We start from the raw sequence: 25,903 nt of genomic DNA on the forward strand, positions 1-25,903 counted from the left end.
AAGTTGGCTGCTGTGTTTTCTACAACATAACAATGAATGTGTTTCAAAGAATATGTTAATGACTGTCATGAATCTTAGGAAGTCCTGCAGTCAAGAAAGGCTTTGTATTAATGTAAGTCTTTTTTTCCTTTTTAGAATGGTATAAATGGTATTTATGTAAAAAAAAAATAAAAAGCAGCATATTCTAATAAGAAATCAGACTCATTTGGTTCCTGCCACTTCCTCATTAATTATGGTTGGGTTAGGAAAAACATCTTTAGTCAACAGCTCTGCTTTCGCAACTGTTAAGATAGTTGCTCTCTATTGGCAGAAGATGAGTTTTGAGATGGTGGTGGAGGACGGGGAATAACATTAAAACTCTATTGTAACTTGCTCTATTCTTCTATTACCCTTTAAAATTCTTCCTGAATTTCCAAATCTTTCATTCTTCAATTTTCAAACTATATCCCTAATCTTGATTCCTTGGGCAGCACAAATAATTAGACAATGTGAGTACACAGCTCGCCATTTTACAGGAACAATAACTTCGAAAGTCTTTCAATATTGAAAAGATTTCCATATGAATCAATCCTAGCTTCAATGTGACATTTATCCATAATTTAACAAGAACTACAGGTAAATTTGAAAGACATCCTGGTTGCTAACAACTAGGACAGTATCAAAAAAATAACATGATATTGGAAGAAGCTGAGCAGGGCCATGAAACCAGATGTTAGTAGACACTATTTGAAGAAAGTTCTAAATCACTTTGCTGGACAATGGGATGGAGTTTCTTGTATGACATGTCCTCCATAAGACCAACGTTAACTAGCTGGTCTTTCGTCCCTTTTTTTCTACCCACCCCATTCCCAACAAGTCCCCGCTTATGGAGGATAACACAGAATAGTGCATTAGCAGAGAACAGAATGATTGGCACTGTTTAATTACACGCAGAGAAACATAAACTCATTCAGAAACATTTTGTAATACCAAGAGGTCCAGTTGCTAACACTGCTTTTTATTCGGTCCATGTAATGTGCACATGGAATTTCTGTCAACACCCCTCTGAACTATGCTGAGATGTCATCATTCTAACCTTTTGAAGAGAAGGGAGACCCAATTCCACAGTATCCACAGTGCTAAAATTTGTGACCTGTTAGTGTGGTGTTCAGTGGGAAGGAAGACTCCATGATTACTGTTGTTTCACTGCCAGGACTGGATTCGTCATCAGCTTTCCAGGCAAAAGAGCGAAAGACCTCTAAAGAAATGGCAAAAGAGTGGCAGATTGCTGCCCAAGTGGTACATGGAAAACAAATGTGGGAAAGAAGAACAATAGTGTGGTAAGATTACTGGTTCATCCATCCCACAGGCTTCTCTCATCATGTCATCTTTCTTTATGACATAGAAGGTGGCCATCTCAGCCCACTGAGTCTATGCTAGATCACAATGCAATCCCATTTCCCCACTGATTTTCACTGTAAACTATTCTCCTTACACTCCTAGCAATCCTCCCCACCCCCCCAACCCCCCACAGATTCTACCACTCACCTACACGCTAGGGGCAATTTACGGTGGGAGGAAACCCACAAGGTCACAGGAAGAAATTGCAAATCCCACAGAGACAAAATTGTAGGTCAGGATTGAACATGGATTGCTGGAGATGTGAGGCAGCACTACTAGCTTTGCCACTGTGCTGCCCTATTTTAGCTGGCATGGATTAACAAGAGGGGCAAACCTTAATGCTGTATTTTAATCAGAGTTTTAAGTGAATGATATCAGCCAATGCCATTGGACATAATGGTGCTTCTCAAAATGTAGTGCCAAATAAGCCATCATGCAGAATCTGTGTAAACCTTTATAAGTAAGTATAAAGGATCCATATCCTGCAGCAACAAACACTAAAGTGGGAAAAACAATTTTTCCCCAAGAAACCTATCATGACAATGGCCTCTCATCAAGACCAAGGAATTAATTGTGGACTACAGGAAAGGGAAGTCAGGAGAACACACACCAGTCCTCATTGAGGGGAAAGTAGTGGAAACGGTGAGCAGCTTCAAATTCCTGGGTGTCAACATCTCGGAATATCTATCCTGGGCTCAACACATTGATGCAATCACAAAGAAGGCACACCAGTGGCTCTGCTTTGTTTGGAGTTTGAGGAGATTTGGTATGTCACCAAAGATTCTCACAAATTTTTATAGATGTATAGTGGAGAGCATTCCTACTGGTTGCACCACAGCCTGGTATGGAGCCTTCAATGCACAGTATTGCAAGAGGCTGCAGAGGGTTGTAGACTCAGCCAACTCCATCACGGGCACAACCCTCCCCACCATTGAGGATATCTTCAAAAGGTTGTGCCTCAAGAAGGCGGCATCCATCACTAAGGACCCTCACCATCTGGGACATGCCCTCTTCTCATTACTACCATCAGGGAGCAGGTACAGGAGCCTGAAGGCCCACACTCAATGTTTTAGGAACAGCTTCTGACCCTCCGCCGTCAGATTTCTGAATGGTCCATGAACCCATGAACACTACCTCCTTATTCCTTTTTTTTTGCAGTATTTATTTACTTTTGTAATTTATGTCTTGCACTGTACTGCTGCTGCAAAACAACAAATTTCACATTATCTAAGCCAGTGATAATAAATCTGATTCTGATTTATCCCATTCAGAATGATAGCAGTTTGGAAATTACTAGTACCAGATTTCTCTGGGAAAGTTTGCCCCTTACCCACTCCCAGTAGCATAAGAGGGAATCTATGTACAAAATCCTCTGCCATTTATCTGCACACAATTGACATTGCTGTGCCTTCATTTATTACGATTAGCTGCAGACAAGGAAAAAGACAGAAAAAACACTATTCAGGAGATCAATGGGAGGCAAGTGGTAGTAGTCTATTTTCACCACACTGAATCTATTATTCAAGTTAATTGATCATAATTCTAGCCCATTAACTAACATGTAGAAAATGACAAAATTGTGCCATTTATTTACTTCCACTGTATTCCACATACCTGGTCAAAATATGAAAAGGAATCATTAAAGTTTCAAGTAAAACTTTATGCAAGAAACTCGATGGCCCAAAATCTCTTATATCCCATTTATGACAGGTTTACACTGGAATTAACCTGCAGCTTTACAAATCTGGTACTATATGTCTGATATAAACAGTCCTAAATAACGTTTTGCTAATAGTGAATAAACTGCTGGAGTAGTTTCAGGAAAACTATAAAGCAGAATGGATATTAGCAATGGAAGTAACCCAGCAAGGCAGTGCACTGTAAATGGGACTATTTTGCTCAGGAGAAAAACTTAGGGTTGAGACTGAGCATGGAGGATTGCATTTCAGTACACAAAGAAGGTTCAGACTTTAACCCCCTCTTTGTTGTTAACACCTGCTCCAGACCAGTCAAACAAGTTCTGGGTATCAGACTTTCACATTGGGGTAGATCGCCTCCAAAAAAAAATGGCAGTTGGATCTTAATTGGATCAGTTCCAAAATGTGAATAGGACCATTTTTTCCAACCACCTGACTTGACTAAGATAGATGTAAAATGCATACAAACCGTACATTACTGAACCAATCTCATCAGAGAAAGACCAGACTGGGAAAGGACACAGAGGTTCTTTATTATCCCATCTGCTATTCATTCACCATGCTGAAGATTAAAGTGGCACATTATACAACACAGGAATTACTCTCTCCTAATCCATCATATCTGTACTTCAAAGAACACAATAAAGAAAATGGTATTTTACTTCATTATAGTTTTAAGAATATTTTTATAGTATGTGTTTTTGACAGATAACTGCTGTTGTTAAAAGAAATTCCCTTATACAAAGCATACTGCATGAGGTGCATTCAAACCATCCCACCTTAGAAGCTGGAAATAATAATTTAGAATTTATTCATTGGGAATTAATTGCCAATTTACAGAATTGCTGCATTTGAACAATTATAAACAATCAATTATGTTTGTTACTTTGCAGTTCTCCATCACAACGCCCTACTTCCAAAAAATGTTGTTGGGTAGCCAAGTTATAAGATTTTCATTATTTTCCCTTATTTCACTAATACAATTTAAGATTCAAAATTTGTTAAGCTTTTCATCCTCTGTGCTGTAGTAATATGAAGCCGTTATACACATAAATGATATATTTGATTATTATATAGGTCTCCATTAACAGCTAACTGCACGCTGGTTCCATTTTGTTTACTATGAAAATCATGCTTGATTTTAATTTCCCCTTGTCTCACAGAAAGCTGTCAGCAGTGGTGTAAGGAGTAGAGTGGGGTGGGGATAGTGGGGGATACATCAGCTTCTTTTTGAGCATAATTTTCACAGACTGTAATTTTAAACTGGAGAACATTTTGCTGCAGCTAATGGAATCCTGTTTAAATATGTAGACCTGGGTCATGGAACCTGCACTGTGGATCAGTGAAAGCTTCAACTCCAGGCAAGGTTCGAAGATTAAAAAAAATCTTCGTGGGATGAGAAGCAGGATTGCTCTCCCTGATTCCACAAATGAAACCTTGGCGCCCTCCTGCCTTGGGTTACCACCGCAACTGGAAACCTGTTCCTTACCTTGTGCCAAGGATCGTACCCCTGAAGGTGATACCTTGCTGTCAAGTTTTAATGGGCTGAGCAATTGCTTTCCATTGGCTTCTCAGCTGCTTGGCTGGGAAATCTGAATGCAGTATGTCAATGAGGCTCTGCTGAGCTAACTGATTATTGCAAGACACAGCAACCTCACAATTGTGCAGGCAGCTTGTGGTCAGAAGGCCACAAAAGATTTTACATTTTTCTAGTTTAGGTTAGTTTACCTCATCTGGTTGACATGGGAAACCTGTCCTATGTACTGTGGCCAACTTCAAATAACCCTTAGGGCTGTTAGGGATAGACGATAAGTAATTGCTTTTACATTGTTGCTCGTATCCTAAAAATAATTAAAAGTTTTCAGGATAGAGCTTAGAATGTAGGAATGGTCTAGGGATTGGTTGCACACTTGGTTTTGGATGAAAGACCGATACCTCTGGTGACTAAATTGATATAATGAAGTTCCATTGCAAGCAATTCTGTAGAGGCAAATGGTCCATAATTCAGGATTAATTGACATTATCCTGGCATCCTCGATGAGAGAAGCCACAAGAATGAATGTCATGGGTAATGGAAATTCCATGCTGGTGTAGTAAGAAGTACATTTCTGAGCTCTGGAATAGTGCACTAACTACAATGTATAGGCAATTATAACAAAATAAGCACCTGAAGTTTCTCTGTGAGTCTTCTAGCTGGTACTCTGCATATCCCCCTTTTTTGCCATTTTCTGTGTTTATAAGGGTTCCACCAAATTCTTGGTGACATTGTGGCAGGAGAACAGGAGAACCCTAAGGTAAATTCAGAGCTATTCAATTTATTAATTTTTCTTTTGTAAGAAGTCTAAGAATTTTTTTTAGTGCTAATGTTCTTATGGTATTTTACAGTAACATTTCTGGCTAAGGACATTTGGGGAGAAATTCAACAAGATGCTGTGTGTCAGGCATAAAACTGGTATTAGAACTTGGCTTTTTAGTGATGATCTGATGTGCCTGAACTTGGAGGAAATGCCAAGCTGACTTAGGCACCCTTAAGGGTGCTTGAGGGAAACAAACAGTAGGCATCTAAAATACACAAATTGGTAGAATACCAAATTCACAGTTTAGACACAACAGAGCAAAGATTGTGTTATGCATGCTCTATGTAGTTGCATCAAGCATTCAGCAGCCTATCTGTTGCTTAAGTAAAAAGGCATAAGAAACGATTGTGTTATTTTTCTACATGGTGCCCCTTGGGTCTGCCAAAAACCTGTGTGATGCACTAGGTGCTCAAAGCTGTTAACTTTGACCTGGGCTAGTACTGGAACTGGTGGACCTTCAGCTCACTTTATACATGAGCTGTAGTGGGGTGCCTGCTTGGCACTTACAACCTACTGGCGACATGTCAATTAGGCCCAAAGCTGTACTTGTTTCGGGCTTCAGGCTGATGCGAACAGGAGGTGTCACTCTGCCAAATTTGCGCCTGTTTTGGGTGTGCGTCAAATTTCTTGGCCAGCATATCAGTCCACTCTAAAGCTACTCTGTGCAGGAAGGCAAAAATAGAGAGCTGCTCAGCTGCAGCACATAAATCAGAACACTTGACAGAGGATTGTGTTTATGAGCACATTCTTGACATTTTACTGTTTGACAAACATAGTCATGCTTTTCTTTAATCGAAACAAAAATTCTCACAAAGGCAACATTAAAAGTTATGCTACCAATCTAAAACTCTTCACACATATTGCTTGAAAACGGTTGTTCAATGGGATTACTTTTGAATTTAAGACATTATGAAATGTCTATGAGCACATCTGAGATGAATAAGACGCAGTAACATTATTTCCATCAGCTTAACCCAACTATTGCATATGATGTCTATTAACTTCTGACCTAGTGTACAAGGTCCCCTGACAAAATATCTACAATGTGTTACATTTCCCCACAATTTTCTTCTCTGTTGTCTGTTTTATGTTACTCCCTACTCTCCTGATGCATGCATGTCAACTGCCCTCCATTACATCAGCTAAGTGGTCCTGGTAAACCTAGACACCAAGTTTCTACAAAGCCCAATATGAATGAGCCTGATTTTGTCCAATTATTTACTTCTGGAAGAAGTGGGATCAGCATTGCAAGAGCATAAACCTCCTGATCCCCTTGATTATAAATGGGAATAAGACCAGCTGCAACGTCATTCCATAAGATGGCTAGTCCCAGACATGGGACCCTCTAATGATTGTGGTTTCGTGCAGTGTTTTATACATTGTACCTAATATAGCATCCGCTAAGCTGTGCTAACATATCATTCATGAATAATTCAGATATGGACTTGATCTTAATGACCTTATTTCCAAACAACATTACCTAGGCTGAACAAAACACATTTCTGGTGGAAACCTTCACTGATAAGAATAGATATAGTTAGATATAAGCTTGGAGTAAGTACCATAGGCAGGTGATAGAGAAGGGAAGTGTTCAGACAGGCTTGAGATGTGTCTATTTTAACGCAAGGAGTATTGTGCACAAGGCGGATGAGCTTAGAGCTTGGATCGATACTTGGAGCTATGATGTGGTGGCCATTACGGAGACTTGGATGGCTCCAGGGCTGGAATGGTTGATTCAAGTGCCGGGTTTTAGATGTTTCAGGAAGGACAGGGAGGGAGGCAAAAGAGGTGGGGGAATGGCACTGTTGATCAGAGATAGTGTCATGGCTGCGGAAAAGGTGGACGTTGAGGAGGGATTGTCTACGAAGTCTCTGTGGGTGGAGGTTAGGAACAGGAAGGGGTCGATAACTTTACTGGGTGTTTTTTTACAGGCCACCCAATAGTGACAGGGTTATTGAGGAGCAGATAGGGAAGCAGATCCTCGAAAGGTGTGAAAATAACAGAGTTGTTGTGATGGGGGATTTTAATTTCCCAAACATCGATTGGCATCTCCAGACAGTGAGCGGTTTAGATGGGGTGGAGTTTGTTAGGTGTGTTCAGGAAGGGTTCTTGACACAGTATGTAGATAGACCTACAAGAGGAGAGGCTGTGCTTGACTTGATATTGGGAAATGAACCTGGTCAGGTGTCAGATCTCTCAGTGGGTGAACATTTTGGTGATAGTGATCATAATTCTATCTTCTTTATGTTAGCACTGGAGAGAGATAGGAACAGACAGACTAGAAAGGCGTTTACTTGGAGTAAAGGGAATTATGAGGCTCTCAGGCAGGAAATTGGAAGATTAAATTGGGAACAGATGTTCTCTGGGAAAAGTACCGAAGATATGTGGCAAATATTCAGGGGGTATTTGTGTGGAGTTGTGCATAAACATGTTCCGATCAGACAGGGGAGTCATGAGAGGATACAGGAACCGTGGTGTACGAAGACTATAATAAATCTAGTCAAAAGGAAAAGAAAAGCATACAAAAGGTACAGAGAGCTAGGTAACGTTAGAGATCTGGAAGAGTACAAGGCTAAAAGGAAGGAACTTAAAAAAGAGACTAGGAGAGCCAGAAGGGGACATAAGAAGACCTTGGCGGGCAGGATTAAGGAAAACCCCAAGGTGTTCTACGGGTATGTGAAGAGTAAGAAGATGAGATGTGAAAGGATAGGGCCTATCAAGTGCAGCAGTGGGAAAGTGTGTATGGATCCGGAAGAAATAGCGGAGGTACTTAATGAATACCTTGCGTCAGTACTCACTACGGAAAAGGATCTAAGGGATTGTAGTGGGGACATGCAGTGGCCTGAAAAGCTTGAGCATGTAGATATTAGAAATGAGGTGGTGCTGAAACTTTTGGAAAGCATCAAGTTAGATAAGTCGCCGGGACCAGATGGGATGTACCTCAGGTTGCTGTGGGAGGCGAGGGAGGAGACTGAGGAGCCTCTGATGATGATCTTTGCATCGTCGATGGAGATGGGAGAGGTTCCGGAAGATTGGAGGGTTGCGGATGTTGTTCCCTTATTCAAGAAGGGGAGTAGGGATAGTCCAGGGAATTATAGACCGGTGAGTCTTACCTCAGTGGTTAGTAAGCTGACGGAGAAGGTCCTGAGAGGCAGGATTTATGAACATTTGGAGAGGTAAAATATGATTAGGAATAGTCAGCATGGCTTTGTCAAGGGCAGGTCCTGCCTTACAAGACTGATTGAATTTTTTTGAGGATGTGACTAAACACATCGATGAAGGGAGAGCAGTAGATGTAGTGTATATGGATTTCAGCAAGGCATTTGATAAGGTACCCCATGCAAAGCTTATGGAGAAGGTGAGGAGACATGGGATCCAAGGGGACATTGCAGTGTGGATCCAGAACTGGCTGGCCCACAGAAGGCAAAGTGTGGTTGTTGAAGGGTCGTATTCTGAGAGGAGGTCAGTGACCAGTGGTGTACCTCAGGGGTCTGTACTGGGACCCTTACTCTTTGTGAGTTTTATAAACGACCTGGATGAGGAAGTGGAGGGGTGGGTTAGTAAGTTTGTGGATGACACAAAGGTTGGGGTGTTGTGGATAGTTTGGAGGGCTGTCAGAGGTTACAGGGGGACATAGATAGGATGCAAAGTTGGGCTGAGAAGTGGCAGATGCAGTTCAACCCAGATAAGTGTGAAGTGGTTCATTTTGGTAGGTCAAATATGTTGGTGGAATATAGTATTAATGGTAGGACTCTTGGCAGAGTGGAGGATCAGAGGGATCTTGGGGTCCGAGTCCATAGGATGCTCAAAGCGGCTGCGCAGGTTGACTCTGTGTATTGTCCTTCATCAATCGGGGAATTGAATTTAGGAGTTGAGAGGTATTGTTGCAGCTATATAGGTCCCTGGTCAGACCCCACTTGGAGTATTGTGCTCAGTTCTGGTTGCCTCACTACAGGAAAGATGTGGAAGCCATAGAGAGGGTACAGAGGAGATTTACAAGGATGCTGCCTGGAATGTGGAGCATGCCTTATGAAAGCAGGCTGAGGGAGCTCGGCCTTTTCTCCTTGGAGAGACGGAGGATAAGGGGGGACCTGATAGAGGTGTATAAGATGAAGAGAGGTATTGATCGGGTAGATAGTCAGAGGCTTTTCCCCAGGGCTGAAATGGTGGCCACAAGAGGACATAGGTTTAAGGTGCTGGGAAGCAGATATAGAGGAGACGTCAGGGGCAAGTTTTTTACTCAGAGAGTGGTGAGTGCATGGAATGAGCTGCTGGAAACGGTGGTGGAGACAGATACGATAGGGTCTTTCAAGAGACTGTTAGATAGGTACATGGAGCCGAGAAAAATAGAGGGCTATGGGTAAGCCTAGTAATTTCTTGGGTAGGGACATGTTTGGCACAGCTTTGTGGGCCGAAGGGCCTGAATTGTGCTGTAGTATTTCTATGTTTCTATGTTAACAGTGATGAGCATTCCTCAAATTACTTTTTTTCCCTTTCATTTGTTTATGCAAATCACCCTTCTGAGAATTCGATCTGTATAATTACCTGCAAGAAAATTCTGCATACATAAACGCAGATCCCTCAATTATACAAAACTCTTGATTATCTGGGGGCTATATATTCCTAAAATTTCACTTTTGTCTGCCTTCTTTCACAGGAAACAATCACTTGCCCTGCCTTCAGCGCCAATGATAACAAAAACATGCCATTCATTAGATGAATTTTTCAGTCCACGTCCATCACTAAACTCTGGAGATTCCAGCTAATCTAAACCAACACAGGTACAAAATATGATCATGCAACATTGTGTGCAAAAGAATCTTCTATTCTTTTATGACCTTCATAAACACTAAAATTAATTTGTAATGTCATTTTTCATAAGTTACAAAAGTGTAAGATTTCTTAACAAGTGACTACAAACAATGAAATTATATGCATGCATTTTAAATGTATGCTTCCTCAAATTAAATTTCTTTTTGGAGATTTAATGACTTGTTTATAAGCCATTATTAAACTATGTAATATCATTGTAATATGTTCCTGTGCCTATTGATCTGGCCTGACCACTTAAGTCTTTACTATCAATTTTTGCATTAGCTCTGCTATGCTATTACAAAGGAAATATAAAGCTGCAAAAGGGTAAGAAATTTGTATCTTTGCCTGAACAAATTGCCTATTATGATGCTCTCTGTTTACTAATAAATCTTGCAACTGATTTCCTAATTAAACATGTTAATTATTAATAGAATTTAGATTCCTAAAACCACTGGAAACACAAGACAGATCATTGTTCTGTGTTGTTTCAATATTCTTGTGATTGACATGTTCTGATGTACTTACCTTGAAGCAAAGCATGAACAACAGTGCCATCATTTATGCACTTGCTTCTTTTCAAATGGAAAAAACACACATAACTATTTAACCACAAACATGTTCTTTAGATATTTATACACTAGAGGTTATCTGGCCAGAAAAACTACATTTCACTCTCTATAATCATTAGCACTGGTACAATGGAGCACTAATTGCTAATCTAGCAGTCTGAATTCTGGCTTGTGACTAGCTAACGAGATCCAGACAATTATGCCTGCTCTGTGAGTTGAACTATGTGGCCAGTGCCTTACCTGACCCAGTGTAACTGTCAAGTGATCCATCTCCTGTTGTTGTGGCAGTGTCACTGCTGCTCATTGGTTCTGTTTTGACTGCAAGAAGAGACACTACATAGAAGAATAAGTATAAAAAATGATGTAACCCCCTAGTTTGTCATTCTGATTTATATAAATTAATGTAGGCAGGCAGTCCCAGTTTTGGTTTGTAGTCATATGATTCATGGTTAACGTATACTAATACTGGAACATGGAACCCCCAGGTCAGCAGAACATTAACTAATCTTATGGAGCAGGACTACTTCAAACAGAGGCTGATGACCATTTTTTATTTGGCATTTAAAAAGCGTCCTGATTTTTTGAAATATGTTTTGTACTATGTATTGTATATGGATATGATTAGTATTCTGATCCAAAATGATTCCCAGCAATTTCACAGAGGAAATTAATATCTTCTTGCAAGTGTTGAAAAACACCTAAACTCTCTTGGTGATAAAAAGGAGGTATTGCAATTTTTAAATTAAAAATAAAATGTAAGCAATTTAGGCTATATAAAATAAAAAAAAGTATCAGCAAGCAATCTCAAGACTGTAATCTAATCTTGAATCTTAAATGACATTGATAAACCACTTAAGCTCTGTTCTTGCAATATAGGATATCACATGAACCCTTTGATCAAACTGTAACCTTGTAACTTATGCCCAGGTATCTATTATTGTATATGTATAAATAGAATACAACAGATAGTGATAGTTCCACTAAAAATAAATTACTTGTAACATTGGGCGAGTGAGGTCACTCAGTGGTTTACTTTTCATAAATCGCTGCCCATCATATTTATTCTTCAATGCTTCACTACTTTGAACATTCTATGTGGTTTCTGGATCGTAGCAAACTACCAGCTACTAAATAGTGAAGACAACACTGTTCAGTTCAACAAATTAAATACGTATTGAATTAGAGACAAGTGTGAACTGAACTGAAATTACTTTTTCTCTTCATTCAGCACAGTTAACACACACTGAAATCTTGTGAAATCCAAACACTGCTAACTACTTATGCCAAGAAAACACAGCAAGACAAACATAAGAAGTTAAAAGAAATAAAGAGTGGTGCAACACACGCATGCAATTTGTAAGATTTAGCAAGGAAAAGCGAACAAAACAACTGAATGATGCGCTGCGACATTCCTGGTATTCATTAGGTGTGTGTTTAAAAATATATTCTAACGAGAGTCAAAAGTGAAGTACTGAGAACCTTCTTAAAAATTCAAGGCTATAAGCATTGAGGGGACAGTTTGGTTAATTAATGTGTTGGAGGGCTACAGTTGTGAATCCATGTCCCATCTTTTTGGTTTGCTGCTGCAATATGCTATCTGCCTGCTTTCTGAGAAAAGGCTATACTTAAGTCTCAAATCAACAAGGGTGAACAAGGGATGTTGAAATATTAACCCAAATCATTACAATTAGGATATGTAATTCTATAAACAGTATAAATGAAATATACCATCACACAATGGTAAATCTAGTTTATTATACAAGGGAGGCAGCTCTAATAGCATGAATAATCAAAGAAATAAATACATCATTTTTCTGCTGCCCATCATGTATGCATTGATGCATTATTGCAAGCAGTAAAAAATTTACTTGCTTTATGAAATTGCTACTTAGTTCAAGAGCAGAATACTAGCTTGTTGAATGTTGAATATAATTAAAGCTGTCTGTTGTGAAAACAGTTTAAGCTCAAATAATTTACATGTACATATGTGGTTTTTCACTCAAACATTAACTTTGCAAAATTCCATCTTTATTTCTTCATTCTGAACAGAATTGATATCTGAAAAGTATGGGAAGTCAATTCACATGCACGATGGATAAACTAATTGAGTACCAAATTGTCTGTGTATCTTTGATCTTGTTCACCAAAAGTTTAGGGAAATTAAATGTTCTAAAGCCAACCCTGCATTAAATTCAATTCCCCATGCCTGGTAAAACAATTTTCCACTGGCAATCCATGCGCTAAAGTTCCTGCCACATGTGTTAGGTTAAAATTAAGGTTTTTAATTCTGTACCACTTCATGTGTGATAACATTCAAGTCAAACCCTGAGGGAAAGATTACCATTGTCACCACTTGAGATAATTTGAGGAGAGCCAACCACCTGCCATAGAAACAAGCACAATAACTTTGCTCGTTCTGATTAAAAGTTGATATTAACTGCATGATATTGATGAGAATCTAAGAAACAAACAGATCTTCATAGCTTTGCACAAAACTAGATGGCCTCTTCTAATATGCAGTAGGAACCAGGGACACAGTACTGAATATATATCTGGTCTCCTTTCCTTCAATTCCGAGGTATCACTTATGTGACATAATTCTGACATTATCTGACACTGAAAGGTGAGATGTCACTAGGTAGTGGGGAGTACTTTAAATTCAATGCTAAAGCAAACATTCCCTTTGTAAATTAAACTCTTAATAATGAATAGAATACAATATTACATCACCATTGGTTCATAGTGAGTTTCAGAGTCACAAAATGAACACCAACTGTTGTTGCCGTGAAGTAATATTAAATCAGCCATGTGATAAGTTTCAAAGTTTTTTTTGTCTATGTATCATCTGAGACTGGATCAATATGGTTTCAATATGTGTGGCCATATCAGCAACATGAAATACATTCACAAAACTTTTTAATTAGCTTCTAAAATTAAACAAATATAGACTTTTCAATTTTTTTCACAGTAAGCATTACTTGCAAGTAAGACATCAATTGTATAACGTAAAGAATTAAACATTATTTTGAACTGGCATGGGTTGTCTGTGATACTTAGCTTTAAGGTTAAAAGCATTTCATAAACACTTGAACTGAATGTTTATACTGAATTTTCTGTTCACTATTTACTATACATGTTAACTCATTTAAAATAAATTGATTGATAATTTGTGAGATAGGATTGGGAACACGATTTTAAGGAACTTGATATCAAAGCATTAATAATTTGTATGCTGTTCTTCAATGGTTTAAAGGGGATACAACAATCCCCTTTGTTCTTCACAGTGAAGGTCTACTCGGAACCAATTTCAATGACAGATTTCTGCAACAAGCACTTTTATGTTTGAAACAATATATTTTATCATCAGCAAGACAAAATTATTACTTCTTTCACTGAATTCTAGCTACAATTCGAAGTAGCACAATGACAACATAAGATCTGATCTACAGTTACACTTTCTGGAGAATTTTGACTGTTAAGCTAATTATTGTTATTCATTAAAAATATAGATCATGATACATACACATAAATATTCCAAACTTTAAAATATCTACTGGAACTCTACTTAACTTGGATTTCCCTGAAGAGTTAGGGAAAGATAATGTCTCAAAGTATAGCTGAATTGGCCAGTCCATAATTCTGCAATGTGTTGCATTTGGGTTCTATCCCAACACAAAATGCATGAAGCCCATAGAAACATGTATTCATGTAGTTATGTAAATATTTTGTAAATGTAAATATTTGCATTGGATAAGGTGTAGTTTCAATGTTCAGGATTTAATTGAAAGACTTCAAATGTGACAACATGGTTTTGATACACCCAGAATATTTTCATGACAGTGAATGATTTCTGTCAACAGAAATTTCAACCACCCAATGGTTTGAAATGTACTTTCTGTACAATATGCATTGCACATAATTTTGAAGAAAAATTGTTCAAAAATGTTTATTATGACTTCTCTATACAATAGATAGGACTAAATTTCATTAATATTATGAGTGCATAATTTGCTGAGTCCTTTTATCCCATAACATTTCAATTCATAGATTGCTTTTTTTTTGCAACAGGCAAGAATGCAAAGGGCAATAATTTCACACACTTTTTTTGGATACTTTCTTCTACTTTCCTTGAATTTCTACCTTGTACATTGGTTTTGTTTTTTTACATCTAAACAGCTAATAGCTAGATCTTTAAAGACCATGGTCATGTCATCTGGCTGCAGAAATGTCTTATCGAAGTGGAAGTATGTGACAGCTAGATAAATTGGGTATTAGATCTAATCTGGAATCAATTTATTGGTACATAAATTTCTGCACCAGTTCTAATCCCATGCAGGTTGTGCCTCTGCACAGAAAACCATTGGAATTCTTTAACAGTGCACCATTTCTCTGCACTCTGTGATGTATTTCTCAGGCAACTCCATGACGAAAATGATAGCTAAAACTTCAACTGTGCATTTGGATGTTGGTAGCATGCACTTATATAGACGCATTATCCATGACACAGACATAGAATGGTACAGCTCACGAACAGGCCCTTCGGCCCACCATGTCTGTGCCGAGCATGATGCCAAATTAAATTAATCCCTTCTGCCTGCACATGATCCATATCTCCCCATGCCCTGCATATTCATGTGTCTATCTGAAAGCCTACTGAACACCACTATTGTATCTGCAACTCAAATTGGACCTGAATTTCAAAATAGTTTTTAAAAGCTGTTTAGCCTATTCTTTTTAATCCTCCAACTCTAAAATTGCAACCACAAATATGTTTGCTCACCTTTTCCAAAAATAGCTTATATGTCATGGGATTACTGAGTTAATAGGACTTGAAAAGGTTTCATCTTTGAACTGCATGGAAGGGAAGTGTGCACAATAGTTGATGTGCTTGGGACATGTATCCAATAGGTGCCAGAAATGTGTCAAATTGACCATTCTATCTCAAATTAAGCATCTGCCAGTACTTTTCGAGTTCGTTGCAAGCTCATCCTAGGGAGTCAGGAAATAGAATGTCAGGATCTTCTTGTGTAATTTAATCAGCCTGACCTTTGTAAATGGGTGATGCATTTTAGTTGCCTTCAGATACATTTAGCAAGTAATAAAAATGGCTGTCTGCAAAGGCCTCTTGGTTTAAAGGCAATAGGTTGGAGATATGGATAGAGGAAGTTCAGGGGAGATTGGAGGTTAACATTCCATTGTAGCAATGGAGATATCCATGTAGAACAGGTCAATGCAAGCTCCTTGCAATGCAGAAGAAATTCGAAGACCTTTCATGGCTGCTAAGTTAACAGTCCTAACCCATTTCTCTCTCTAAATAGCCTCAGAACTCACCCCCTTTTATCATCAGACTCTTTTAATCACTGCTATAAACATTACGCCAGCTGATTTTTCTACAATAATATACACTTGATACTACCCTGTTACTTTCCTCAACTTCTCACATACATGCTGTCCTCTCAGTACTCACAATTTTCTATCCTAACATGCATTTGCTTAAAATTTCAAAACACTACAGCACCCTTTCCTTGTACCACAGTTTGGCATTTAACACAAAGGAACAAAACAGCAACATGTATCTATATCTATCCATCTACTTTTGCCCCTGACAGATATCATGGTCTGGAAATGTTATGAAAGACACCTGTTTTTCATGTGCAGAATGGACATTAAGGTCGAGTGGAATATGTGCACACATCTGCCTTATTGGTGAATGCAGAAAAAGTGACACCCAGGGCCCACTCAGCCTGGTACTTGCAAACAGGCTCCTGTTTCTTTGAGACTCATTATGTAAAACTGGGCTAGCTGCATTCAGAAAACATGGTACACATGTGATCTCACAAAAAAGTATGCTTTTAATAAATGTAATTATCAAAGTGAGCAAGTGGGAGATAAAATGTTCTCTCTGGCTTAGTTGTAGTGCCAAAGGCCTATTCAGCTTCCTCTGTCCTGGCTAATTGCTTTTCCATCCTTTTGCAACATTTACAGCTAAATCTCGGTTGACCCCCTCACTTCAGTGAGAAATGGAAACAGAAGTAAACTATTTCCCTAAATCTGCTCTGCCATTCAAAAGATCATAGCTGATCTTAAACCTTACCACCACTTTGCAGTACGTACTCAATCTCACTTCTTTCTCTTACAATCCAAACATCGATCAATCTTCAGTTGTTAAATATTAAAGCCAAAGTAACTGCTCCTATTCTCTGGCAGTCTCATAATACAAAGCTCATTTTGATCTTAGAGATTTGGATGGAGGAGATTCACAGGAGATGAGAAGTCCTCTTTCCAGTTAGTACGATGAAGATATTCAGGCAGAACAGGTCAATGCAGAAGTATTGTACTAAGGATCTGGCTGCATTGCGGGAAGTTCAATGACCTTTCACGGGCTGCTAAATTAAAGCTCCTACCTCATATCTCTCATTACTCTGATTAGCCTTAAAACTCACAAGCTTCTCCTTTTATTGTCAGTCTTGGTTGGCAAGACTGTTTTTTTTATTATATACCGATGCAAAGGATTCAATTTAAATACATTTAAAGACTTGTTTGTGTTTATAATCGGTTTTAGTCTAATATAGATCTATGAACTAGGGCCTATGAAATAATTTACGAATTTAAAAACATCTGCATATTTAAGGATGGCAACCAATTGGTGTCATCTGTCAGAGATGCCATAAAAATGAATGATATGGAAGATTACATTATTCACAAAACACTGAAATAGGAATAAATGACAAAATTTTGACTCTTTGAATTAGCTTTATTTGGTTATTTAAGAGGCTGGAGGCCAGTACATGGAGGGCACAAGTCCATCCAAATATTATGGAATATGGGGTTAGGTGGTCTTCTTTCTGGATGTCTTTGGCTATATTCATAACTTGATTATCCCAATGATTGCTTGTTGGAGAGGGTAGCCTCACTTTGAAATAATATTGTATGACAACCCACAGACTGGGCAAAAAAACATTTTGATGGGTAGACTATTAAAAAGAATGTCTGACAGGAAGCCAGTTGATATTTCAATGATGAACACTTGTTTATTAGCAAAGAATGAAAACATTTCTATTGAATCTTTGGTCTTGAGTTGACTGACAGCTGCTAAATCAGTTACCTTTGGTATGAAATATTTACCATGACTATTCTCAGTGTGTGGCTTATCAGAAATTAGGGGAATCATGTAATTTATGTGCAGTATTGGATCAGGAAAATATATGGAGGTTGGTTTCATGCAAAAATCTGTTATTATTAATGCAAAAAGATCTATTTTAATCTTTCTATGTTTAATACAATAAGTAGTATACTGTTAATTCTTGTTTGTGTCTGACTGATTTTGTGGATGCTGCCCACCGCGCAATTTCAGTGATGTGATCCCCAAGCTACATCTGGTCACCAAGAATTATATTGTCTGCCTTAGAATACCTGCAAATACTATATAAAAAGTAACTGATTCTACTATTTCTTTACTATTAAAGAAATCTGTTGGTTTCAGTTTAAATGCATTAATCTAGGTCTTTGATTGTCCAGAACTCGGTTAAGGAGTCACAGATTTAATATAAATTATTAGAGATTTAGAGTGGAGTAAAAGAGACTTTTAAAAGCAGAAATGGTAAAGATGTTGAATTCCCTACCAGAGTTAGTTATTAAAGAGACAACATCTAAGACTAAAGGTGGCTGAAGGCAAAAAAAAGTTTTAAATGATCTGGGTATAAGGCAAGCACATGGATCAGGACTACTGTTCATGTCAGTGATGCATCCCACAACCTGGTCCTGAGTTGTAAGTTCTAATTGGTTTATTGAGTAGAATTAATTTTTCTGCCCACTTGGTCTGGATTTAATCACGATAAAGCAAATAGTTGGAAAAAGTATACAGAAAATTTACATAACTATGTCATGTAGTCATAAGAACATAAGATACAGGAGCAGAATTAGGCCATTCTGTCCTTTGAGTCTGCTTTGCCATTCGATCATGGCTGATTTATTTTTCCCGCTCAACCCCATTCTCCTGCCTTCTCCCAATAACCTCTGACACCCTTACTAATCAAGAACCCATCAACCTCCGCCTTAAATATACCCAATGACTTGGACTCCACAGCCATCTGTAGCAATGAATTCCACAGATTCACCACCCTCTGGCTAAAGGAATTCCTCCTCATCTGTTCCAAAGGGATGTCCTTCTATTCTGAGGTTGTGCCCTCTGGTCCCAGACTCTCCCACCACTGGAAACATCCTCTCCACGTCCACTCTATCCAGGCTTTTCTAAATTCGGTAGGTTTCAATGAGATCCCCCCTTCATCCTTCTAAACTCCAGTGAGTATAGGTCCAGAGCCAACAAACACTCCTCACATGTTAACCCTTTCGTTCCTGGAATCATTCTCGTAAACCTCCTCAGGATCGTCTCCAATGCCAGCACATCCTTCCTTAGATATGGGGCCCAAGTGTTACACTTGCCCCTACACCTCCTCCTTCGCCACCATTCAGGGCTCTAAACAGTCCTTCCAGGTGAGGCAGTACTTCACATGTGAATCCATCAGTGTCATTTATTGCATCTGGTGCTCCCGGTGCAGCCTCCTCTACATCGGTGAGACCCGACACAGATTGGGGGAAATTGCTTCATTGGGCACCTTTGCTCCATCTGTCATAACAGCCAGGATCTCTCGGTGGCCAGCCAGTTTAATTCCACCTTCCCATTCCCACACTGACATGTCTGTCGTTGGCCTCCTCTACTGCCAAGTTAAGGCTAGACACAGAATAGAGAGACAGCACCTCAAATTCCACCTTGGTAGTCTCCAGCCTGATGGCATAAACTTCTGGTAGCCACTCCCCTCTGTGCCCTCTTTGTTTGCCCTCATCCCACTGCCCCATCACCTCTTCTCTTTCCCCTTCCCTTCCCCGCCCTCTAGATCTGCCCATCACCCACACATTCCCCTGTCTGGTTCCTCCACTCACCTCCCTGCCTTTATTCCATGGTCCACTGTCCTCTCCTATCAGAATCCACCTTCAGCCCTTTGCCACTTCCACCTATCACCTCCCAGCTTCTTACATCATTCCCACTCTCCCCCTCCCCGACCTGCCTATCATTCCCCTCTCACCTGAATTCACCTATCACCTGCCATCTCTTGTTCCACCCTCTCCCCCCATCTTTTTATACTGGCTATGTCCCCACATGATCTGAAACACTGACTGTCCATTTCCCTCCATAGACGCTGCCTGACCCGCTGAGTTCCTCCAGCATTTTGTGTGTTGCTCCAGATTTCCAGCATCTGCAGTCTCTCTTGTGTCTGTCTTTATTGCAATGAAGTTGCAATACAAAGCAAAGAAATCTTGCTTATATTATACAGGATTTTGGTGTACTATGTGCTGTTTTGGCTTCTGTAAGATATACTTGCCTTGAAGTCAGTGTACAGTAGATACACGATTGATTTTTGGGATAAATAGATTTTGCTATGAAAAGAGACTGAATTGAATTGCCCTATCTTCACTGGAGTTTAAAATAATGAGAAGCAATCTCATTGCGACATGCAAGATTGTGTCAAGGTGCAGGCCAAGTGGCTCTCACCCCTGGTTGTACTGTTGAGATCTATCCTATTCTCAGGATAAAGGGTTGCCATTTAGGACTGAAATGAGAAAAAACTCTTTATGGAAATTAATATCAAAGTAGACGAGGTGCAGCATGAGCAATGATTTTTCAAAGTGACAATGAAAATTTTTAGTATTTGTATCTTTTCCTGTCTGTGAAGATGTCAATGGAGTATTGCTCACATGGTTTGTAATATTGGTGTTCTGTCATAATGGCCAATTATAACACATGTAAACCATTGCTCAAATATCATTGGGAAAATTATTGCCTTGTTAACAATCACTGACTTGGACAAGTTGAATTCCCAACCTTTCAAATATCAGATGCTAAGTATTCATATACAAATAATGTGATAAGTGAAATTAAACCTGATGGATGTGGAGTGAGAGTCATTTTAATTAACCAACTGAAAAATACAACGATGCTGGAGGAACTCAGCGGGCCAAGATGTGGTAGACATACCTATCACCACCCTGTTCCCACCCCGCCTCCCCTCTTTTGTCCACCTATCACTGCTCTGCTTTTCCCTCCTATATGTTGGGCTTTCCCTTTTCCTATCTTCAGTCCTGAGGAAGGGTCTTGACCTGAAACATTGACTGCCTGCTTTTCTCCACGGATGCTGTCTGGCCTGCTGAGTTCCTCCAGCATCATCGTGTTTTTCACCTAGATTCCAGCATCTGCAGTCCTTTGTCTCTCTTAACTAACCAACCTCCTGGATATGAACAGCTTTGGAAACTTGCCAATTTGTTTGCAGGACTGGCATCAGCCTGAAATAAGCATTAGGACCCTTGAACATTTTAATTTCCTGCTAGATTTAACAATTGTTCAATAATATGTACTTAAAAGAAACAACTTGAGACTGCCAAACAACAGGTGAGTTTTTGGTTGTAGATTTCTTTTAACTTCCCTTAGTGTGGAGCCATGCAAATTCTTCATGTTTCCTCAGCTTTAAGGTTGACACTGCTTCGTCACCACACCCCTTATAAAACACCTGAGAGAGTCCAAAACAGCCTGACATCTTTCCTCAGCTTCCTGTTCAATGAACAAGTGTTCATCCAGTGAGCTGTCTGCAGATAGTCAATGAGCATCCAAAACTTTCTGATCATAGTTAAATGATATCTTGACATTTTAAGCTTCTCTGTTCCTCTGCCTGCAGCATTACCTGTGCCCAATTCACAGGCTTGCAGGGCCACATTTTAAACAATTGGCTCTGGGTAATATCGGAGCTTAAAACTCAAAATGCAAGCAGATGGAAAATATAAATTCCATAATCAATTATATGACACAAGTGACATACTTAATTTGAAATATTTTAATTGCCAAGAATACATCATGTAGCATAATACTGAAAAAAGTTTTACTTTGGAGAGTATCACAGTTGAAACATGGGATTATTTTCATTTAGGATCTATTCCTAAGTTCTAAAGAACTTGGATGTATGGTTTTATGTGAGCATCTTATGAACATAAGGCAAACAATGTGATAATTATTGATCAAATAAACAGTGTTACCTACTAATTTCTATCAAGTGCACCAATTTCAGTCATTGTTTTGCTTGCCTACTCTTGGAAACACATTAAAGAATGGAATGATGAACCTTGCTTATGTTGCATTGTTAGAAGATAATACTTGAGAAATAGTTGACATGAGCAGACAACTGTCAGCACCATAAAGCCTGAGTGAAGTTGGATACACTTGCGGAGGCAAACGTGACACATGTATCATCTGTTCAGATTTTCACTGATTCACATTTGCTGCTGTTAAACAACATCTTGATTTTAAAATTCTCTTGTCTTGTTTTCCACTGGCTGCAAGTCATTGCCCTTGCCTGTGAGTGTAATCTTGATGCAGCCCTGCAAAGGGTCTGTAGAGGAGAGGAAGTGTAGTGGTCATGAAGCTAGACTAGGAAACCAAAAGTGTGCACCAATAATTGGGAGACGCAAGTTCAAATACAATTGTGGCAGTTGTAGAATTTGAATAATCAGGACTTGGACCTACAAATGGAATTGTGCTGTGTCACATTTTTGTGCACAGTATCTAATTTCAGTTAGAAATAAAACACAATTGAAAATTGAAGCTCCTTGCAAGTTTCATGAATCCCAGTGATGGGTACCTGATTTAGAGACCCTCTAAGTAAGGATTTAACCTACCTTCCTTCAGCAGCCTTCAAAACCTCCTGGAGAGAGCCTTTCTCTCCTGCAATCCTTTGAATTACCAGTTTTACTCAACATCTCTGCAAATGGCAACATGTATAAGGAAAGGACTTTGCTTGTGTAAGGCGTCATTCTGAGTGCACACCCCCTTGGCCTTTGTATGCATTGAATCTTCCGGCAGCAAGTCCTTGAATAAATGTTTGTTGGCCTTCCGTGACGTACCAACATGCCTTCAGAGGCATGGCCCAAACACTGCTGAAAGTTCTTCCTGTGACTATCTGGAAACTATTGTTTAGGTGGGGAGAGGTTGTACCCAGTGACATGGATCAGCCTAACAATTCTCAGACTACTTCATCAAGATCTATGGTTACATCACATCTCTCTTCTCTCCTCTTCCATCAGGTAGAAGATACAGGAGCCTGAGGGCACATACCACCAGACTTAAGGACAGCTTCTACCCCACTGTGATAGGACTACTGAACGGTTCCCTTATAGGATGAGATGGACTCTGACCTCACGATCTACCTTGTTCTGACCTTGCACCTTATTGCACTGCACTTTCTTTGTAGCTGTGACACCTTACTCTGTACTGTTATTGTTTTTACCTGTACTACCTCAATGCACTCTGTACTTAACTCAATGTAACTGCACTGTGTAATGAATTGACCTGTATGATCGGTATGCAAGACAAGTTTTTCTCTGTACCTTGGTACAAGTGACAATAATAAACCAATTCCAATATCAATACCAACAGAAGAGACCTATGCTGGAGATGGCAACACTGTGGTGAACAATTGGAAGGGAGTAGCTCCAGGAGTTTTGAACATTGACTCCAGGCCTGATGAACACCAAGTCATAGATAGACACGAAAACATCCTTTTGATTAGCACCTATTGCTCTCCCACAGCTGATGAATCAGTCTCCTTGCTGAACACTAACTGGAAGAAAGGTTAAACACAGAACATATTCCGGTCGGGGGACTTCAATGTCCATCATCAAAAGTGGCGAGTAGCACTACCATTCACTGAGATTACCAAGTCTCATGGGTGTAGCTGCCACTCTAAGTCTGCAGCTTGTGGTTTGAAAATCAGTGCCAGAACCAACCTTTCCTAATACATCCTAATCAATGTATAGGCCTCAGATGCATCTTTCCATGATAACATTTGTAGAAGTGACAACTGCATACCCTTGTAGAGCCAGAATCCAATCTTCACACTGAGAACACCTTCTGCCATGTTGTGTCACGACCATTGCACTTAATGTGACTGATTCAGACAGATCTAGCTGTTCAAAACTGCGCATTCATGAGGTTCTGTGGCTTATTAACAGCAGAAGATCGACTTCCAGCGCAATCAGTAATTTCAGTGCCTGGGATATTATTTACTCCACCATTATCATCAAAGGAGGGACAATAGGGTGTGTAGATGGGCATGCCAGGAACAGCAGCAAATGTAACAAAAATGGATTGCCAATGTAGCAAAGCTGCAACACAGTATTATATGCTTGGTTAGCAGCGGAAGAAACATCCAATAGATAAATATAAACAATCCCATAACAATAGATCAGATCAAAGCTCTGCAGCCCTGCCATAATCAGTTATGGGTGGTTATTGGCAATAAGAAAATAGGTAATGGGAGAAGTACAATCCAAGCCTCAAGGATGGGATGCACAGCATATGAGTATACATTTGTAGAAATCGTCAGCCAAAAACACTATGTCGTTGAGCCATCTCATTCTTCTCTTGAGGACCTCACCATCACAGATCCCAGTCTCGACTTAACTCACTCCAAGTGACATCAGTAAAGTCTGACAGCACTGGATCTAGAAAAGGCTATAGTGCCTGGCCATATTGTTGTTATAATTTTGAAGATGTCCATTTTCAGAACTGGCCCCACCTCCTGCCAAACCATCCCAGTACAAATACCATCCTGGCATCCACCTAAAAACATGAAAATGGCCCAACTATATCCAGTTCACAAAAAAGACAAATACAAAATAACATTTACCATCCCATCAGTCTAATCTCAATCATTAACCAACTATGGAGTATGCCATCAACAACATGTATTAAGCAGAACATGCTCACTGAGTGTTATCTCATAAAAACTGTGGCTGCAAGACTAAGTCAGTTACTTTGCCTTCTGTAGTGACCGGCATACCTGACTTCCTTACCATCCAGAGAGCACTTTAGGAGTATGAAGAATGAATGTCCTCCAACAATATTTGAAACCACCTAGGACAATATCCCCACATGATTGACACCAAGCTAGATACCTACTGCTTCCCTCACTGGGGAACTGTGTTAGAATGTGAACTACTAACCAAGGTTTTTCTGAATGCACTACCCAAACCCAGAAGGAGCAGCGTAGCAGGTAGATGGAACTGGCAAAACCTGCAAGTTCCCCTGCAAATCACACGCCATCCTGACATGAAAGCACATCGCTGTCCTTCACTGTCACTGGAACTCGCAATACTGAGGAATATTTCCACCACAAGGCCAGCAACTGTTGAGAAGCTGGCTTCTTCCACCTTCACAAGGACAATTAGGGATTGGTATTAAATGACCTTGCATCAAAACCAATATCTTGAGATTTAATAAAATTTGTCCTCATCCAATTTTGGCTGCTTGATCATCCATGAATTTAAGTCACTCCACTACTAATGGTTGAGACTTCAGCTGCCAAGGACCTAACATCAGGTATTTCTTGCCTAAACCGTTCGAGCTTTCTGCTTTGCCTTTCTTCTTTTAAGACCCCCTTTAAGTCTATCTCTTTGACCACGATTTCAGTCGTCAATTCACAGCTCCTTATGTCACCTCAGTGTCAAATTTTGTTCAGTAATGCTCCTAGAAACATCTTCAAAAATAAAATATCTTTATTTCATTAAATGGACTAGATAAATACAAGTCCATTTAATGAAGTTCCTGTAAGTGCACCAAGTTATGTTTTCCCAAATTATTTAATAGGCCCTATGAAAATGTATGACATCATTGTATCATAGATGGATGGAATATGGGACACAGCATACAATGAATATTTAATTAATATACCATAAAAATTTATTAGTGTTTATTGGACAGGGCAACAGGTTCAATTATTTTCAAAAGGCATAATTATTCTGCCAATATCAAGTTATCTGGCAATTGTTTGTTGTTAACTAGGATTTTATAAGATATAAAAGCAGAAAATGAGAAGAAAGAAGCACTGCACTCATTGTTCACACTGACACACACATGCATTGTACCATAATCTGCCATACTTGTCGCAGATGAGGGGGTACTACAACCCAGCAACCAGTCTGCAGTGTTTAAAATAGTCATGGTATCTCCTGAAGAGGAAAAGTCAGAATTGTGTTTAGTTGG

General features: G+C 39.4%; 1 protein-coding gene across 6 annotated transcripts in view; it reads right to left on the minus strand.

The window, feature by feature from the left end:
- Positions 1-25,903, minus strand: part of eya4 (EYA transcriptional coactivator and phosphatase 4) — a 343,216-nt gene that overhangs the window by 102,333 nt on the left and 214,980 nt on the right. For 3 of the 6 annotated variants that reach the window (XM_052024458.1, XM_052024456.1, XM_052024455.1), the window contains one exon: positions 11,059-11,136. The exons of 2 other annotated variants lie outside the window; for them this stretch is intronic. In XM_052024458.1, coding sequence (XP_051880418.1) covers positions 11,059-11,136 — 78 coding nt within the window. Of the gene's footprint in view, positions 1-11,058; positions 11,152-25,800; positions 25,870-25,903 lie in introns of all 6 variants that reach the window. One more of the 6 variants, XM_052024459.1, reaches the window with a different exon arrangement.

The sequence above is a fragment of the Pristis pectinata genome, chromosome 10 (genome assembly GCF_009764475.1).
Source record: "Pristis pectinata isolate sPriPec2 chromosome 10, sPriPec2.1.pri, whole genome shotgun sequence".
NCBI classification, from domain to species: Eukaryota; Metazoa; Chordata; class Chondrichthyes; order Rhinopristiformes; family Pristidae; genus Pristis; species Pristis pectinata.